Raw genomic sequence first — 19451 nt, forward strand, 5'->3', positions numbered from 1 at the left:
CCCTTCCCGAGGGTGCGGGGGCCATCGCTGCAGTGCACCTTTGGGGCCTGTCTGGCCACCCCCAGGCACCCTAGTCCCCTGCTCTTGGCCCCTCGGGGTGTCTCGGCGCAGCGTGCCTGTGTGTATTTGTCACCGGCAGCTGCCAGCTCCAAGGTGGTAACTGGATCGCAGGGCTCAGGTGACCTTCATGCCTCTCCAAGGCTCAGTTCTGGATGTCCCACCAGCTCCCAGTTAGGGGTCGGGGACGAGTGTGTCTGCGAGGTGAAGGCCGCAGGAGGGCCATCCCCGGCTGACCCCAGCCCTTCCATGGGCAGCTCTTCCACGTGGTGTCCCTGTGTGGGGCCGGGACTCGAGCTCCCGATGCGAGCTGGTCCCGCAGAGCCCTGCGTTAACGACAGGCACCCGCTTAATGTGGGTGAGAGAGTTCTCGTGGCTCGAGGTGCTGGTGCCAGTCCTCCTCCTGCTGCGGTGCAGACGGGCTGCAGGACACCAGAGCAGCACACGAGTTCTTCCAGTTGAATTTCTTGCCTGCAGAGAGTTGGTTACCATCCCAGCTCTGCCTTGGGCCAACCTACGGTGCTGTCCAGGAGTGAACAGAAAGACTTTTAACTGGCACAAGGAGTGTTGTCTGGTGCTAGAATCTTGGAAGAAGTGGGTTATTCCCTGCTCCAGCGCTAACCCCCTAGGAATGCTGCTGCTCATTTCTTCTTGCCTAACGCAACTCTTTGCAGAGATGCAGACGCTGTTGCTCTTGCACGGGGAGTCCCCCCACATCCAGGCAGGGCACCCCACAGGAGTGGGACCTGTGCTGGGTTTTCCTGCCTCGCCTGGCCCCCCTGTTCTGGTCCCTCTGTCCTCATGGTGGGTCTGTCCTTCCTCCCACAGGCATGAAGCGACCCCTGAGTCCATCCCACAACCCCGAGAATGGGGTGCGGCTGGTGGAGGCGGCCAGCTGCCTGCCGAGCCAGCCCGAGCAGCGCATGAAGCGGGAGAAGAAGCACCAGTCATTCACGCTATGTGAGGTCTGCAACATCCAGCTCAACTCGGCCGCGCAGGCGCAGATCCATTACAACGGCAAGTCCCACCAGAAGCGCCTCAAGCAGCTCAACAAGGGGAAGATGCCGGCAGCCCAAGGTAGGAGCCCATCCATCAGGCCGAGGTTGCCCAAAGGCTTCCCTTGCTCTGGGACAGCTGCTCCGCTGGGCTTGGTGCACTGGAATCGTGGGATGTTCGGGAACGCTGCGTCATGTCCTCGGCGTCTGTCACTTGCTGGTCTGCCCGAGCTCCAGGGGCTTCCTCACCCCTGTCACTGCTGGTCCTCAAGTGGTTTTGGGGCCTGAGAGCCCACGGTGCTGCGCCAGACGGATGGACACGTGTGGGTCCTGTCTCTGTGCAAGTGCGGTAGCTGGTACTCTGTGTCTCCATGAGCATCTTCTTGGGTTTCCATAGATGACTTGTGCAGATGGGATGAGCGCATCCAAGGGTGGAGTGGCTGTCGGCTTCTGGGTGACTGGCTACCTGCTTTCCAGGTGCCATCTTGACCCTGTCCCTCCAGCCTCCTGCCGTGCACGTCTCCTGTAACTGTGCTGAGTTTGGCTGCTGTTGACTCAAAATGCTGCTTAGATTTTGGTGCTGAGGGTTAAGGCGGACCACTCCAAAGCTCTCAAGTGACATTTTCAAATACAGTTGGAGGTTTTGTTGGAAACTACAATCTTCTGAAACTTCACCTGCATTTTTCTGTTGGGGTGCTCTGCACTGGCAACCCCTGTTAACCTGCTGTGCCCTGGGCTCAGGTGCTCTGGCAGTACGTAGCTGCCTTGGATCCCACTGGCCCTTTGACGTGTGATGTCCTTGGCAAATTGTCCCGTTGTGCTGGCTTGTGGTGGGGGATCTTGCTTCTTTCTTGCTGCCCGGGGAGGACTCCCGTGGTGTGTTTGCACAGGGGAGGTCGCGGGCCTGAGCCCTTCATGCAAGGGGAGCTGTTACCTGCCGTTAGCTCCCTGGGGTCCCAGCGAGCGCTGGGGTATCGTCTGCTGCAACACCGACACTTATGGGCCCTACAACAAACCAGACAAGCTGAGCCGTCTGGGGTCGATGTGTTTAACAGGGTCGATCTGCTCCAGGGACAAGGAAAGCACCAGCATTGCAACAAGGGCAGGCTTTGTTTTCCATGTAGGGACCGATGTTTATCACAAAAGCCACTTAGCCGATAGTGGCAGCCGAGACAGCTCCGTGCTTGCCCTTGATGGGATGTTTTAAGGTCCACGGTTTTGTTTCACCAAGTGTTTAGGTGATGTGCCGAGTGCACGGGACCTCGGGCATTGCAGCATTAGGAGGCAAAGGTGTCTTTTGTGGGATGCCCGTAAGCACCCGTACCTGAACTCCTGGGGGTGACGTGCTCAGTGGCCTGTTTTACTTGCTGGTCATCCATGCGATGTGATGCTGGGGACATAGCGATCTGAGGCTGCTCTGAGTTGGGGACGGTTTCTTTTTTTGGACGGTGGAGCTCCTGTTCATTGCCTAATTCTTATAAAACACCTCCGTTGTGTTACGGCTGGCCAGAGAGCAGCCCAGCATCATCCCTCCAGCCAGGCTCAACGTCCACTCGTTGTTAGCAACTCCGGGAGGCGCGGAGCTGCCTGTTAACTGGTTGTCAGGCTGCAGCACGAGGAAGGAGTACATGGTCTGATGGCTGGACAAAGCCTCCACTAAAGAGCAGTGAGGCGATCCCTGTCACGCCGAGCCTGACTAACCAAGTCTCTAGCTTCCTGCCTGTTTTTTCCCCAAATGTCACCCTGGTGAGGGCAGTCTCCTCTAACCCCTCTTGTTGGTTCTCTGGGGACGCTTTCCGAGCGTGCAAGAAGGGCTGGCGCTTGCCCCCGGGGGTGGGCGGGTGGTCCCGGCCCCTCGCCCCTCAGCCGTGGCAGGGATGCTGGCACGGGGCAGGCGCTGTGCCGCCGGCGGGAGCTCGTGCGAGGGCAGGAGGACTGGTTTGCCCTCTGTGCCATCTGCTGGCGTTTACCCGACCCGGGCCCGTACAGCTGAATGCTGCGGAGTTTCTCCTGCAGCAAAGCAGGGAAACGTGCCCGCAAATGTCACCCTGCAACAGCCATCGACCAGCTCTGCCCGAGCCTTCGGCTGTAAGGGTTTGCATGGTATTAAGCAGCAAGCCAAAGGAATTTGCCCTTCCTGGGGCTGGTGCAGGCAGCAGTGCCCAGAGCCCCGTGTCCCCGGGCTGGGGCCAGCGCTTCCCCCGGGGACCCTGCTGCTGTTCGAGGAGGGTGTCTCTGGCTCCGTGGGGAGCAGCGGTTGCAGGGGCCTGGGTGTGACCCCCTTTGAGCTGCACTGGGCAGCCAACTCGGTAACCGCCCTCCTTTCCTTACAGACTAATTACAAGCTGGATTAATGAGCTGAGGTCTCCAGAGCACTTTGTAGCTAAGTGGTGCTTTTATCCGCTGTGTGGGTACGTGCGTGTGACGAGAAGCTGAGGGGATACGAAAAGGGCAGGAATGTGCTGGAATCCTGTAAAACGGCATGGTCGGTGCCAGCCCCTCGCTCCCAGGCACCCTGCGCCCCAGCTGCCCTTCTGCAGCCCACGGCGTGCTGTCCCCCAAGGAGCTGCTCTGCTGAAGAGCAGTACGGGGTTGGAGTCCAGTACCAGTTTTGTCAGGAAATGTTTGTTTAATAACATCTGAAGGATTGGCAAACAAATCTGCAATGCTTTTGCAAACAGCAAAGCAGCAGTGCGTTGCAGGGTAGTAAAACTTGCTGTGTCCGGCCCCTCCAGCCCCGTTTGGTGGGATGGGTGATCGTGGCAGCGTCCCACGCGTGCGCCACACGTGATGTTCGGGTACCGAGGCAGCCGTGCTCGGTGCAGGGGCCTTCGCTGCTGTGCTCGCTGGTGGCTTCTGGCACATCTGCGTTGGGGGGGTCCTGGGTGTGAACCTGGACCCGTGCTCCCCTCCAGCACTTTCCATCCTGCTGAATGCTGAATTTCCTCAAAGGCAAGAAAGTGCTGTCGGGACGTGGCTCACAGCCGGGTCGGGAAGACGATCGTCCTCAGCAAACCAAGAGGGCGGGCGGGCAGCCCGGCGCTGCAGTCGGTGCCAGGGCCCTGGCTGTGGGGCCCTGGCCTTGGCAGACCCCTGGGGATCAGCCTGTATAAATACCTGCTCCTGCTCTTGCTAAAGACTGGGCAGGCTGGAGCCATAAATTCCTAGCATGGCAATGGTCATCTGTGTGCCAAATCCTGCCCTCCCTGGTGGTGGTTTTGTTTGAGCAAGGTCTGGGATATGCAAAGGAGCTGGTCTGTTTATCACAGTTTACTGACAGATGGAAATATTGCCTGCTATTTTAATGGGAACAGGGCTCATAAATTCCAGCCTGCAGCTTCCAGATTCTCCCCCTGGACCTGGTTGTGGCTCGATGGGAGGCTGTCCAGGGATGCGTTTCCTACTGAGCCAAAGAATCTCGGAGCACGCAAGTATGCTCTTTGTACTTCTGCATCGCCCCTGACCTCCGTCAGCGTCCAGGGCTCTAGCAGACAGCCGCAGCCCTCGGGGTTTGCTGCGCTGTCAGCCTCGCGCGCTCTTTGCTCTGGCGTTCAAGGTGAAGTCGGCTTCTGCTTGCGCAGGGCTGCGATTTGCTTATGTGGGGAAATTGCAGACAGCAGCTGCTCCCCTCGCCTCCCCATCCCTCCTGCCCCTGCTGTGGCGGTGGAGAAGCGGCGCCCGTGCAGGACGCTGCTCCCGCCGCAGCCTGCTCCATGTGTCCGGAGCCGATCTTCTCCCCCACGCTTTTGTTCAAAAATGTCATTTCCAGCTTTGTTAGTGGCAACCTTTCCCTGAGGCACGAGCACGGGAGGGCACGTGGCCACGAATGACAAATTAGGGCTGGGAACTGGCTGACACGACGCCCGTGTCCCCTTCGTGCCGGTCGCTGAGCGTGCTGCTAGCACTGTGGGTGCTCGGTGCCACCCGGCCCAGTGTCCACTGCGCTGGGAGAGGGGCTGATTTCCCCCCAAACCCAACCATCCGCCACTGCTAAGAGGGGACCGGCCCTTTCCGCCTTGCTCAAATGAGCTAAGGACAAGTGCTGGAAAGGCTCCTGGGCTGTGCTCCTGCCTGGGCTGCAGCGCGCAGGCAGGAGGGTGCGGGCAGGGCTGGGCAGAGGGGATGGTGGCTTGGGCTAAGCCCGGTGCAGGGGAGCCCTGCCGCACCCCATCGCAGTCCTCTTGGAGCCCTTCACCAGCTGAACCGGCACCTTTGGGTGCTGAGAAAACGCACCTGCCTGAGGTCATGGGAGCAGTCGCCCTTCTCGGGCAGCCCGGCGTGCCCCCAGCCCGTGCTCGGGCAGGTCTGGCCGAGCTGCTGCTCCGGTGGTGGCCTCAGCCCAGGACAACCCACGGAGAGGGCAGGCTAATGCGGGTCTCTGAAAACGTGTCAGCACCGGGGGAGCCCTGGGAGGAGAGAGGGGGCTTTTTAAAGACAATGGATTAAATGAAATAATTGAGTTAAACAAAGATTCCTCTGAGCCGGAATCTCTGTCTCGCACTGACATCTACAGCTACATCAAAGGCAGCTTTCACAGACGCTGCTCCATCTTCCCCGTTTCCCCTCTGGCTTCTCTGATCAGTTATTTCTGCAAAGGCTGTAATCGCTCGCATTTTATGGAGCAAAGCTGTGGAGGAGCTTAGCTGGCAAACAGATGCAATAATCAGTATCATTACAATTTATTAGCTCTGTGCCAGAAAGACCCCCAACTTGAAAACAAATTATTGCTCATTAGGCATTTTCTTGCAAGGCAAATCATCGATTTCTGTTGTCTCGTGTTGAATTGCAGTGCAGCAGCAATTAGATACGGGATGTCCACAGATGAAAGATGTTTTCATGTTGCACATGCCAGTTCAAATCCAACTGGGTCAAGAGTGATTTAATTACTGCCTGTGATTTTTTTCAAGGGTGCCCAAGTGAGCTCAGTTTGCTCTTGGTGTCCTCGTGCTCCTGCAACCGGGAGCTGGACCCCCCCGTTCTGGTGCCGAGCAGAAAGAGCTGTGCCTCCCCCCAAAGCGGGGTGCTGGCTGCCAGCACAGCCTCCAGCGCCGCTTTTGTGCCAGTGCAAACTGCTGGGCGAGGGCGGGGGACGGGGGACAAGGCTTTGCTGCCTTCCCTTTTTCCTCCTGGATGATCTTGGGGGCTGCCCATCGCAGGTTGGGCTGAGCTGGAGCATGTCAGGATTCACTCCCTTGCTGTCCACTGCTCCCAAAAAAGGCCCTTCCACCAGTGTCCCAAAAAAGTCCTGGGATGTAAAGAGCAGGTCGTGCTCCCCCGCTGTCAGAGCCGGCATCCCCGGGCCCTGTCAGCTCACATCGCGCTGAAACGCGGCGGGGAAAGTGCTCTCCTTTGTAGCAGGAGTCTCCCGGCTTCCCGGGCAGATCCGAGCTGACAGCAGCTCGTACCCCACCTTAGCCGGGGGCGGTGGGTGCTGGGGGCAGTGGGAAGGACACCCTGCCCAGGCGTCCCTCGTGCCAGGATGGTCCGCGCAAGCCCTGAGCCCGCCTCGAGCCGCCTTTCCCAGCCCTGGGGGCTGGTGGGCTGCTCCCCCAAACCCCGTACCAAGGCCAGGTGGGCAGGGTTGGGCCAAAACACCCGGAGCCAGCTGTGCCCTGGTGCCAGTCCATGTCACAAGCTCTTCCTCCGCTCCACGCGCCCCTGTGGCGTTAGGTACCCAGACCCTCTCCGGGGCTGCCCGGTGCTGTCCCCCAGTGCTCGCACTGGAGCTCCCTGCGCTGCCGTCCCCACCCGCTCGGCAGCACCGCATGGAAATAACGGCTCCTTGCAAAGGGGAAGATCCTGGTTTCCCCAATTAGCCACTGAAATGTCTGTCTGTGTGTGTTTGCAGAGCAGAAAGGTTTGAGATGAGCAGAGAAATTGGTGTGACAGCTTCAGCATCGCCGGGTCTGCGGCGGAGGGGATGGGCCCCCGGGAGGGGACGTGGGGACCCCGTGGGAGCCTGTGCTGCTCTGGGAGCCGGGGGGGCTGGCAGCCGCTGGTGGGAGTTATCTTGTGTTGCACGGGGGGTGCCCGCTGAACCCCTGGTTTTGGCAGCAGGTGGAGCTGCTTCTGGGTGCTGGGGGGAAACCCACTCCCCTCGAACGGCTCCTCCGTCGCAGGTTGCGGTGTGCAAAGGCTGGTTTATCCAGCCAGAAGCGACGGGCTGCGGCGTTAAACTGCCGGAGACCCCGGAAGGGTCCTGGGGTGCAGCACCACTGAACGAAGCCTGGCATCCCGGGGCGTCGCCCAGGCTGTCGCTGGCCTGGGCGAGCTGTGCTCGGCCAGCAAAGGGAGGGTGCCCGCCGCCTGTTGCGCTGACCGAGGAGTACGGGCTCATGGCCGTGCTCTCTGCTGGGCTGGGGTAACCCTGCCGGTAGACAAGTCCTGAAAACCACCCGGAGCATCGCCTGGGAAAGCTGTGCCCTGGCGTGGAGAGCAGCGGAGGGAGGGGAGCTGGTCTGACCGTGAACAGCCTGGCCAGTGCGTGGCCGCTGCGTGATCCTGCTCCGTGATCCTGCTCCGCTCCAGCACCCGGCGTCTCGGAGCTCGGCTGCAGGGAGTGTTTCCTCCTGCCTTCCCCCTGCTGCTCTCTGCTGTCGGAGCTCTTCAGCTGTTAATTACCAAGAAAATGGGTGCCAATCTAATTTTTTTCAATTTCATGTTATGCACGGAATCCTTTAATTGTCTTTAATAAACAGGGCGATGCTCAGTGGCGCTTTGTCTGCAATAAAATCCAATGTATTGATTTAAACAATATGCAAACATGCAGGATTAGAGTCTAATTGGAGACTAATCGGGGTGCAACGGCCGTGTCGCCGGCTGGGCCGGGGCCGGGATGCCCTCAAAGCTGGGGCAGGCGTGGTGGGAAGGTGCCCGGCTCCGCTGGCCGGGAGCCCCTGTCCGTGACCAGCCTCGGCAGCCTGCCGGGAGCTGCACCAGCAATGCTGCGGGGGGGAAAGTCGGCTTTTCTGGCTTCCTCCTCAATTCCTGCAGTGGTTTGTGGCTCTCCTGCTTTTGGGACTCTTTTTTTTTTTTTTTTTTTTGAGAAATTTGGCAGGGAAAGCAACGGGTCCAGCTGGCCCAGGAGCTGCGTTCGCAGCGCTCCCTCACCTGGCATGGCCGAGCGGGCCCCTGAGCGTAACCTTGGCTGATGGGATTAATTATAGATATCGGGAAAAGAGCAGTTGGGAATGTAAAGGAGCGGCAGGCGAGTGGGGAGGGGCAGGCGCGGGTCTGCAGTGACTGGGTGGGGGAGCGCTCCTGCTCGACCCCAGCCGGGAGCGGAGCCCGTACCTCCCGGGGACGTCGACGCAGCGCATCAGGCTCTCCTGAGCTGCGTAACAGCAGATCCGCGCCCGCCCTGTGTGTTCAAGGGTCTTTAATATTCAGCTGTGACAGATGCCGCATCTACCCATGCGCTGATCGATAACCTCGTGGCCAGGCAGTAGTGGGGTTCGTATTTTAAGCTTCTGTAAATTTAGCGAAGGACAAGCATACGGAGTCCTCCTGCTCGGTTGGCCTCGGCTGCTCCCTTCAGCTGTGAGCAAAGATGATTAAAAATAGCTTTTTCAGATTTGAATAACCTGGAATCTCAGTGGGAGAAATCGAATGGTTTTTCACGTCTTCAAGATGTTTGCTGGGATCAGGTGTCGTTTGAAGAAGCGTGGTTGTGTAATTGTACATTTTCCTTCCTTCTGCTTATTCCCAGGCTTCTCCCTTCCCCACTGGGCTGCGGGGACAGAGCTCGAGGGTCCCGGTGGCAGCGAGCCCCCGCGGGGTCGGGTGCTTCGTGGAGCTGGGGGGGAGCGGCAGATTTACCCCCACCACCGGGAACCGGCAGAAAAATCTCTGTTCCACTAAATGATCTTTTTATACTGAAAAAGCCATTTCGCATGGGGAAAAGGGCCTGTGGGCGCCGTGGGAGCCCAAAGCTCCTCTTGGCACGTTAGCCCTGTGCCAGCCCATTAACCTGGAGAGAACTGCTCCCTTCCTAAATCCTCTGAAAATACCCCATTAACTTGCTCTCCCTCTGAAAAGCCCAGCTATTCAGTTTATCGTGGATTAATAACTGTATCATAATTAATCTCTGATTTTTATTGAGTCGGTAACTTCAAATAAAAAATAAATTGATTGGCTGTTAGCTTTTGCTAGAAGGATTTTCTTGATGCAGTGCCTTCCCCATCAGGGCACTGCCCCCCTGCTCTGTGCCCTGATTTCTGGCCAGAGGCTTCAGGGATTATTTTTTTTTTCCTGACACACTTATTCCAAAAAGATCCTTAAAATTTAAACTCTCAGCCAAAAAATGACATCGAGAAGCTACCGGGCTTTGCTTGTGCAAAGGCTGTTGTGTGATGCTCGGAGCGAGGAGGGGGTCGGAGCCTGCCTGGGGTGGGGGCTTGGGGGCCGGGGCGGATGCTCTGGCTGCACCCACAGGAGGGTTCTGCCTTAAAAAAAAAAAAAAAAAAAAAGGATACCAAGCCAAAAGATAACAAACCGAGATAATATATATTGGGTATAACTTTGGGGCGGGCTGGCAGTCCAGTGCCCGGGCCGTGGGGGTCAGCGACCACGGGGTGTTTGGGAGGGGTGCGGAGCAAGCTGCGGTTTCTCAATGCATTGAGGGGAAACCGGGGGGGTCTCATGGGAGCGGGACCCGTGTCTGAGAGGGCGAGAGGCATCGCTGCGGAGGGTGAGGAGGGTGCAAACATTGGGGTGGGGGAACGGCCGGCGGGAGGGACGGGGTCATTTTGAAGGGGAGTCCTCGGCAGCGACTGCCGGTTGCACAGAAATATTAAAGACTGACTCTTGGTCCCGTGCCAGCCCCCAGATTGGCTCCCGAGTGTGAAATGGCTCTGACCTTCACAAGGCGCTTCTCGGGGGGAGGGCGCGTGTCCCTCCGCTGAGGATGGGCATCGCGGGGGGAGCAGAGAGCTTTGATCCAAACCCTTGGTCCCGTGCTCGGCCGTGCAGCTGATTCCTCCTCTGATAACGTGATCTTTTCCCCCCGCTTTCTTTCTCTTAAAACCACCCTCATCAAAAGGCTGTCATCGTTCCTGGCAGCGGGGATGAAGGGGCTTAGTCCTTTGAGCCCCGAGCGGGCGCAGCAGCCAGCGCGGCGTTCCCACCCGTCCGGCTCGCGCTCCTGCGGGAACGAGCGATGCCAGGGATGGGCTGGGATGAGCTGCTCGGGACGGGCTCTGGGCAGGCCGCCGGCTCAGATCACGGCTTGGGGTGCCCGGGGCCTCTGGCCCTTGGCTGAGCCTCCCGGGGCGGTTTGGTTTGTGCCCCGCGGGACCGCGCGTGGGTGCTGCGGACGTGGGCTCACAGCAGGGCTGCGGCAATCGGAGCGGGAAGGGGAGCAGCAGCAGTCGGGCAGGGCTGTGCTTTGCGCTGCTGCTGAGATGTGTTGGTGGCAGAGCTGGGGAGGCAGAGGCTGAGCTGTGCTGTGTACAGATGATGCTGCTGGTGGTGGCAATTTTTCCCAAAATCGGGAGGAAATTGCCTCGTGTTATTTTTAAGCACTGTATTTTGTGAGACAGTTATCCTTAATCTTGGATTTTGCTGTAATTTTATTCCATTTGGTTTGCTATCGAGTTGCAACAATAGCATTTTATGGCCACTTAGCTCAGGCATGCATCACACGTGATCTTAATTAGCAGTGGATTAAGAGCAACGGGGAACATGCCGTCATGGAGCATTTCACAGTTTCCCGTGTAGCATCAGCTCAGCAGACTTGGAAGAGGAAAGCCTGGGATTTATTTTAAGCGGGGAAAGAATGGTAAATGCGGCAGCTAACCACGAGTGTGTCTCGGCTCGTTAGTGGCCGCAAAACCCCGTCCTAGGGCCGGCACGGGAGCCTGGCGGGGCCTTCCCCAGGGAGGGCTCCAGCAGCAGCTTCGAGCGGGGGCGAGGTCCCCCCGGGAAGGGGACGAGGTGCTGGGTCTGTGCCGGGGGCTGCTCTGGGGTCAGGCAGCTCCTGGCTCTCGCGGCCGCCCGGGCGTCGGAGCCACGCGTCCTGCTGGAGGGGGCTCGGCTGTGCCCCCCCACGCGCTCCTGCGCCGCTGCGCAGCCTTGCTGTGCCAGCCAGCGCCCTGGCACAAAGGTACGTTTGGCTCCTTAAATGTCCCCAGGGAGAGGTGAGGACGCGTGGGACCTCGGTGGCCCCGGGGGACGCGACCGTGGGGGAGGCTTTGCTGTTCCCGGGGACAAGGGCGGCCGCTGTCCTGCTCCGGCGTGGGAGGGAGGCAAAGCATCCCGCTGCATCCCGCTCCCGCGCCGGCTGCTGTCATCGGGGATTAGAGGTCCCGGATAAAACAGGTCGCACGGGGCTGTGCGTGCGCGAGGGCTCTGCGGCTGCCCTGTGCCGAGGCGCCGTCCCAAAGAGCACCAGGGCTGAGCGGACGGGGGGGACCGGGGCAGGAGGGGTGACAGCGACGGGGAAGTGACTTGTCGGGGGTCTTGATGAACAGCAAGGCTGGGAACACAGCTCGTCCCTCCTGGCCTCCAGCCCTGGGCCCCTCTCGGTTCCCGCTGCGCCTCGGCTCGGCTGCTTCTCTGCGTGCGTGTGCACACGCGTGTGCTGCTCTCCCGGAGAAGAGAGGGGGGAGCGAGCGTTTGGGAAAAAAGAAAATGGGGAGGGGAGGTAGGTAGGACTGAGCTGGATAAGCGCGAGCAAAGGTTTGTGGGTAGTGTAAAGCTGTCACTGTGATTTAGGGTTGGCTGGTTAAACTGTTTTATGTTCACAGACAGTAAGTCGTAAACAATATAAAATTTTCTATGAAGAGATGATCTTCCCTCGTCATGCTTTATGCCATCTTTCCCAGAGCGATCGCTCCTTTTTATAACCCCATGGTGTCGCGGCACGGTTGTGCAGAGGGGAAAAAACGGATTCTGGCGATTTGAGAAATGGCAACGGCCCGAGCCCCGGCGGTTGGGTCTGTGCCCGGGAGGGGAGCGAGGAGCCGGGGGCCTGAGCTGTGGTCGGGGTGCTCGGCTCCCTCAGCCTGACCCTGGCGGCTGCACCCGCATTTTGGCCATGCAAGGCTGGGCACTGCCGCTCCGGCCCGGGACGGAGGGTCCGTGATGCTCCGTGGCCGCGCAGGGAACCTGCAGCCCAACAGGGCATCGCTCTGCCCCGCGGCTGGCAACCTGCCCTCTCGCTCTGCCGCGGTGCTGCCGCGGGACGGCTGATGTTGCTGAGAAGAATCAGTGCAAATCCTGTGTGTGCTGGGTGGGTTGGCCATGAGTGACCGGTGGGTGCTCCTGTACGGCCGTATTTCCCTGCAGCAGAAGACCGGTGGCCTTTCCCTGCGGGTCCTCCCGGGGCTGCAGCCACCTCTCTGCTTTTAGTGCACGAGAGGCAGGTATGGTCTATTGGAGCAGGACTGCGTTTCACTGCAGTCATTGCATGATCGCCTTAAATCAGGTTTCCTTCCTTTTTCTTGCCTCCAAGTTGTTGCTGCTTTTTAAAAACTCGCACGCAATGCTGCTCCAGTTCACCTTTGATATTTTCTACAGCCGTAGATTCATGAGTAATAGTTTCATTTATTTTACCGTCACCGTGTCAGTGGGAGCGTCTCGGCGTGCTCTGCGCCGTGGCGCTGGAGCGCCTGCCCGTCCCTGCGGTGCTGCTGTGCAGCCGGACGCGCTCCCCGGTCCCCGGCAGCGGCAGGTCCCCCCGGCAGCGCCCCGAGGGGCACGGAGCTGAGCGGGGACCTTGCGGGAGAGACCGGAGCCAGCGTCACCCCCTGGCTAATTAAGCGTGGAGAAGATTTTGGGTAGCCGGTTGCCATGCCAACCCCCAGCTGAGCTGATGTGGGGGCTCAGGAGCCCTGCGACCCCTCCCCGGAAATCTGCGTGGAGCCAGGGGGAACCGGCACGGCAAATGCTTTTCATCCTCCAGCCAGGAGGATGAGGAGGGAGGAGGAAGGCAGCTGCCCTGGGTGCCGTGTGGGGCAGCCCTCGGCCACGGAAGGGGACAACGATGCTGGGCCATGTCGGATGCCGCGTGGCCGGAGGCGCTGAGGCTCTGCCTCCGGCGTCGGCCGTGCCGGGCAGGCTGGGGATGGAGACCCGGCGAAGGGGGGAAGCTGCGGCAGATGTGCTGCTAGCACGGTGCCTGGCTGTGGAGGCCGGAGCCCGGGAGCTAACGGCGGCTTTGGGAAGGCGTGGGATTTGATGTGGCTCTGCAAGCTGCTCCCAGTTAGTACCTCTCATGTCACAAAACCTCTTCCAAATGTTTTCAAGCTGTTGTGCTGCTGTTGATGCCAGTTATCGGAGGTCAGGTGCCGGGTGGGCTCCACGCCGGCAGCCCCGGGCGCCTTCGTGCCGGGGTGGGCTCCGGGCGTCCTTCCCGGCAGCGCTGGGTGAGGTCGGGATTTCAAACAAAGCACCGGTTTGCGATCTGCGCGTGCGTGCCCGGGGCTTGGTGGTGTGTGAAGGGTTTCTTCGTGTGCTGAAGTGTGATTGCAGGTGAAATCCTCTGCCCTGTTTCTTCCAGGAGGGCCCTCCTAAATTAGATGGAAAATATTACACTCTCCCTCTGAAACTATTTACAGGTGTAATTTCCATCCCTTTTCCTGATAATTAAATATTTTTAGGTCATCCAGTTTCTCCACCCTATTTGCAGACCTGTCCTGGATGCCTTTGTAATTAGACATCTCCCTGTGAAAGATGATTAACGCGGGAGGTGGCAGCCACGAGCGCGGCCCCAGCTCTCCTGCAGCCCTGCCGCCGGCGGTTCCTGTATTCAAGCAGTTGCTCGTCCCTGGGGCTCCTCGTGGGTGTCCAGCCTGGGGCACGCTGGGGCCCGTCCCCTTGGAGGGCAACGGTGGATGGAGCAGCCCCTTTTAATGTCCCCAGGCCTGGCGACATGGTGGCTGTCCTCTGTGGTGACGCCCAGGCAGCAGTTACCGTGGTCTTGTTATTAAAGGGTGAGAATTTTGAGAATACACATTTAAGCAATTTTAAGCGGCTTTGTTGAGGTGGATTCTTACTAAAATGAGGGGAAAATAATGTTTTAATGCCTCGCTCTGCAACAAAAAGGCCCTTAATGGCATAGTTTCCATCACGGTTTAAAGCTGAGACTTTGCACAGGAGCTGGGATTAATGAAAGGGCAATATTGTTCTCCGCTCCTGAAACGGCGAAGATGAAAGTAGCACAGAGAAGAAAAGGTGTTTGGCTGTTATCCTGGTTCTTAGCAACACGATGAGACCAGACCTTCCCTTCACGGGGAAAATTGAGGTTAAACCCCGGCCCCCCCGGCCGCAGCCTCCTGCGGCACGTGGGCTCCTGGCAGCGGCGGGCAGCAGCCGGGGGTGCGTCCCCCACCCCGGGGACAGCCAGCGCTGCCGCGGGTCACCCCCTCGTCATAGGCAAATGCATCGTTAGCTCCCCTGCTTTGCTTTTTTTAGATGTGTAAAAGCAGGAATCTTCAGGAAGAATTCATTAAGCAATCAGGATGCCCTGATCCGATCGGGTGGGCACCTGCCCACGGACCCGGTGGTTTGTCTGCGTCCCTGTTTGTCGGGGGGCTGCAGGGGGGTCGTGGGGGGAATGCGGGCCGCAAACCCCATCCTCTTTGTGTGGGAACCCCCCGGGGGGGGAAGGATTCAGCTCTTAAAATATGTTATCTTAATCCTGAGCAAACTCGGGAGCAGGAAAGGTCAGCGCCCGCCTTCCTGGCCTGGCGGGGATGAAACGCTGCTCCACGCCTGAGCCTTCTGCTTCTGACGGGGCTCAAGTTACAGAGCAGAAGAAAACCGATACGCATCCTCCAGGTGTATCGGTCTTGATCCTATCTGGCATCTTTCACCCCCAAATTATACCCTAAATCCTCGGTGAACAGTCAGCCAGAAAGGCTCTGGAAGGCTCGGCAGACCGGGGGGGTGGGGGTGGGGGGGGGCGGCTTCCTGCTGTTTTTTTATCCCTCTGTCTCCCTTGTTTATTGACGTGTTCATTGCACAATTCTGGTCACTATTTGCCAGGCTGCTTTTGGAGTCTAAGGCTGGGGAGAGTCTGTCCCGGTCATCTCTCGGCCAGCAGGGAGTTTAACACTGTCCTCAGTAGGTTTCAGAGTAATCGCTCTGTTGTCGTTCCTGGAGCCTGTCCTCACGAAGAGCCCAGTGAATCGGTGGCGTTAGGGACAGCCTGTGCCCAAACCGAGCCCAGTGGGTCACAGCTGGACCTGTTCTGCTTCCTGAGCACCCTCCCCGTCTCCCTGCCCTCCCTTTCCCTTTGAGCCGCTGCTGCCTGGGCTGCAGGCATGGCTTGAGCAGACTTGCCCGAGCAAGCCCAGCTCTATGGCAGGTGTAGGCGAATGCTCCCCCTCTGACTGCGTGTTCGGGATTTGCCTCTCCAGGATGCGCGCAATGAGCTGCAGGCCGAGGACGGCGGGGGGCTGCGGCCGTGCCGGGGCAGGCAGTCTTGCCTCTTTGCAGAGACACCTCTGGTTTCATCACCGCTCTCTCCTAACGCTCTGCCGTCAGGGCCTGGGTTTGGGTAACAACCTGTGTCGAAAAGTAGTGACCGGGGAGCGGGGGGGGGGAGATGGCATCTGCTGCAACAATGCCCGTTGGCTTTGATTATTTTTTTTTAGTGCCTCCCACGGTGTTACGCAGGGATGGTAAAGCTGGTTGTCACGGCCCCCGGGTGCCCTTCGCAGCTGCAGGCTCTGGTGAAGATGCTCGGTAGTGGTGGCTCCATCCCGCGGAGGATGTTGTGGGAAGAAGCGGCCGCGGGCTTTGCTCCCCTGGGTGCGGGGTGGCTGGTGATGCCGCCGGGAGGGCGATGCAGGTCTGGGCCCGGTGGGAGGGTTTGTGCTGCTGCCGTGTGCCAGCGCTGGGGTCCACGTACAAATATAGCAAGTTATGCACCGGCCGGACCCACGCTGCGTTGCTGGGAAATTCCAGTGATCTGCCGCGGCTGGGCAGGGGAGGGCAGGGCAGGAGGCGTTAATGGCAGGGGCCTGTAATCAGTACCTGTAATTAGCCTCTGCTCCAGCTGGCCTCAAAGGCTCGGCCATAAAACGCACCGTCCCACGCTGCCGTTCCTCTCTCCCGCCCCGCCGTGTCACACCAGCTCGACCCCTTTCAGCTGCGGCAATGCCAGCCAGGACCTGCCCGCCCGGCTGGGACAAACTCGGCACCGGCCGGAGCAGGGAGATGATTTACTGATGAAATTGCTGTGCAGAACTCGAGGGGCTGGTCAGGGTGAGGGTGTTGGAGGATGGAGTGTGGGGGTTCAGGGCTGTCAGTCCGGCCGGTCCTGGCCAGCAGGGCTGGAGGTTGGGAGATGCCAAACTGGCCCGTGGCTTGTGGTCGTCCCTGGAGAAAGGAGAACAGCCCCCAGATGGTTGTCAGCCCCCTGCTCCTCCCGGTCTTTACACCTCCACGCTCCCTTCTGCTTGATGCTCGCTTGCAGTAACGCCAAACTGCCGATGACATTAAACAAATTAATATCGGGTTTAAATAGCCTGCTGGGAGGCTGGTAACAGGCGGCGCGGGCCCAGCTGTCAATCCCAGATTAGCAAGTGCCCGGGCTAAACTTACTGCTGCTGCTAACGACCCCGAAAGCAATACCCTGAGCAGGGGGCGCGTGTGCCCGGCGCATCGGCCCTGCTTAGGGCTTTGCCGGTGCTGCCCCGGTGCCAGCAGAACCCAGGTGGGTGTTGGGAGAAGGACCCGTGGGATGCCCTGGCCCGGCAGCAGCATGCAGGGTGGCCCTGATGGCTTTGGGTGCTTTTCAGAGCACCAAAATGCTAGAATTTACCCCGAAAGTGCCTGCTCTGGCTGCAGCGCTTGGGAAGGGAATTTGGCATCTTGTTGTTTACATCTTCATTTTTGCTCTGCTTGTGGCTGAAGGAGAGGGGTTCCTGCCCAACTCTGAATTGTTTGACTTGAGGGAAGTATTTAAATCCCTCCCTGTTCTCGTCTCCCTTTTGGGGGGAGACAATTGTTTCCTCTTTTCACAAGCAGGCTTTTCATCGTTTCCCTCTTTAAAAAGGCATCATGCAATCAAGTTGTGAACCTCCCCTCCCAAGAAGCTCTGGAGGCCAGAAATTCAGCACAGAGAAGGTCCCGCCATTGGGGAGCCCAACTGCCTCGGCCTTTGCGAACAAAAACGATGGGGAGAGCAGCAAACCCTGCGCGCCAGGGCTTATGCAAAGCCCCAGTCGCGGGTGGCTGGGGCGAGCCCCCCACCCGGGGCAGGCTGCCCACGTCCACCCGTGTCACCCCACGAGGCGTTTCCAGCGCTCGGGGCCAGGGCTGAGCCGGTCAGGGACACGCGGCTGCCGCGCAGCGCGGCCCCTGCTGCCCCTTTCCTGTGGGGCCACGCTGCCTGCGCGGGTTGTCTGGCTCCCGGCGGATGCTCTGGGGCTGGCTGGGAGGTTCGGACCTCTCCTACGTGGATAGCGGAAAAAGGGGTGAGTTCATGCTGCTGCTCTTGTGCCAGCGTCTCGGCCGTGAACCCCGAGAGCTGAGGGACGCGCTGGCAGCTGGAGGGGGGATGCATGCTGGTGTGCGCTCGGCTTCCCGGGCGAGCGAGGCTCACACGCGGTTCGAGGGATGGTGGGCTCAGCCTGCATCCTGCCAGTGCGTGGGGGTGTGTGACCCTGCCCACGGGGGGATTTTGGGGAGCCTTTCCTGGAGGGGTCAGGGTGGGTGGCTGCCGCGGCTGTCTCCCCTCCCTGAGCGATCCCCGCGGCGGAGACCCGGGGGCACGGACAGGGGCATCTCGGCAGGTGCCGGCCCGACCAGGGCCCCCCCAAACCAGCTCCCTTAGAAGGGGGGTCCTGGGCACTCGGAGAGCGATCTCGGGGGTGCAGACGAAGCCGGTTGCGGGCTCCCTGCTCCCCGCCCAGAGCTCCGGTGCTCCGGCAGCCCCGGCCTTCGCTCCGCGCCGGGCTCGGGAGGCGAAGGGCGCTTGTGGGGCGCTGCCGGGGGCGGGGGGGACCCGCTCCCCCCCCCCCATTTCCATGTCAATACCCGGCACCTCCGGCTGCTTTTCCCCTCCGCGCTCCGGCTCGGGCCGAGGCGGGGCCGGACGCGTGGGTGAGGGGCTCGCACCTCCCGGCGGCGCGGAGCTGCTCGCTGGGGTGTGCGCGGCTGAGGGGGGGCTGCGGGGGAGCCCTCCCCTCCCCTCCCCTCCCCTCTCCTACCTCCCCTCCCCTGCCCGCCCTGCCCGCAGCCCAGCCGGGCGAGCGGGAGGCACCAGCAGCGCCGAGGCGAGGCAGCCGCATCCCAAAATGCTTCTGGGTGGGTGAGACGCAACTTTCCCTCCCCCGCGGGAGCAGCCGGCCGGGGGCTGCTCTGCCCCGCCGCTCCCCGCCGCTCCCCGCTCTCACCGGTCCGCAGGAAAGCCGCTTGCGGGGCTCGCCGCCCGGGCTGGGCGCGGAGGGTGGGTGACCGGGAGCCCTGCGTTCCACGGAGACCGTGGCAGGGCGTGGGGCTCCGGGGCTCGGCCGGCGTGGCCCGCCATGGGGCGGGGGGGGTCCGGCGGGGGGCTCGCCCTGCCGCCGTCCCGGGGTGCCCCTGCCTGCGCGGACCCGGTTCAAGCGTTCCCGCAGGCAGCCGGCTTTTGCTGAGTTACTTGAGGTTGCGAAAATGGAAATAAATCAAGGTACGGGTTGTTCTTTAAAGAAAAAAAAAAAATCTAATTGTTTCTTATGTTCCGGGTAGCTCTGTGAAGGTTGGGGGGGGGGAGGGGGTGTCTTTTCTCCCCTTCGCAATTTTGACCACAGACTGAACTCTTAACAGTGAAAAATTGAGGTGGGTTATTCACTGCCAGGAAAGAGCTCCAGAAATATGCGGTGCTTGAGGAGTCCGGGCTCGGGAGCGAGGGGCTGGTAACAGACTCGGCACCAAGCACAAATATTGGTTCACCTGTGGGGTCCCCATCCTGCTCCCACCGGGGCTTCGGCACGCTAAATTCCCTTCATGAGATTTTCTTCCTTCTGAGCAAATCAGGTCGTTACCGTTCCCTGTTGCCATCCTGCCTGAAAACCCATTTAAAGAGCTGTTCTTTTTATTTGCATCAACTAAGCCGGGTACCTACCGCACACCCACAAAATGGTCCCTCCCAGCCCAGGCACACATGCAGCCTGTTTCTTCGGCTCCCAGCCTGCTAATCCCAATTACTTACGGGATTCAAACTGAGTTTGACTCACTGCATCTTATTGATTTTTCCCAGGGCTGCAAAAAGGGGAGGAAAAAGATTGTGTGCTGACACGGCTTTATTTTGCCCTTGCTCTTCTTTTGGGGGTCAGCTCCGACTTGTGTTTCTGCTCCACCCGCGATGCGAATGTTTGATGCTTTTTGTGTGAAATGAGGCTGGGGGGAGAGCGACCGGCAGCGCCTTTGAAGACAAGGCAGGGAAAAGCTGCTCGGGTGGGTGGTGGT

General features: G+C 59.9%; 1 protein-coding gene across 2 annotated transcripts in view; it reads left to right on the forward strand.

The window, feature by feature from the left end:
- Window positions 1-240: 240 nt before the first annotated feature.
- C22H17orf113 (chromosome 22 C17orf113 homolog) overlaps window positions 241-19451 on the forward strand; it is a 35393-nt gene continuing 16182 nt past the window's right edge. The window contains exon 1 of one of the 2 annotated variants that reach the window (XM_072886031.1): window positions 241-1134. In XM_072886031.1, the coding sequence (XP_072742132.1) occupies window positions 888-1134 (247 nt within the window). In that variant the 5' untranslated portion in view covers window positions 241-887. The remainder of the gene's footprint in view (window positions 1135-19451) is intronic. The other variant, XM_072886034.1, reaches the window with a different exon arrangement.

The sequence above is a fragment of the Ciconia boyciana genome, chromosome 22 (genome assembly GCF_034638445.1).
Source record: "Ciconia boyciana chromosome 22, ASM3463844v1, whole genome shotgun sequence".
In the NCBI taxonomy this organism is placed as follows: Eukaryota; Metazoa; Chordata; class Aves; order Ciconiiformes; family Ciconiidae; genus Ciconia; species Ciconia boyciana.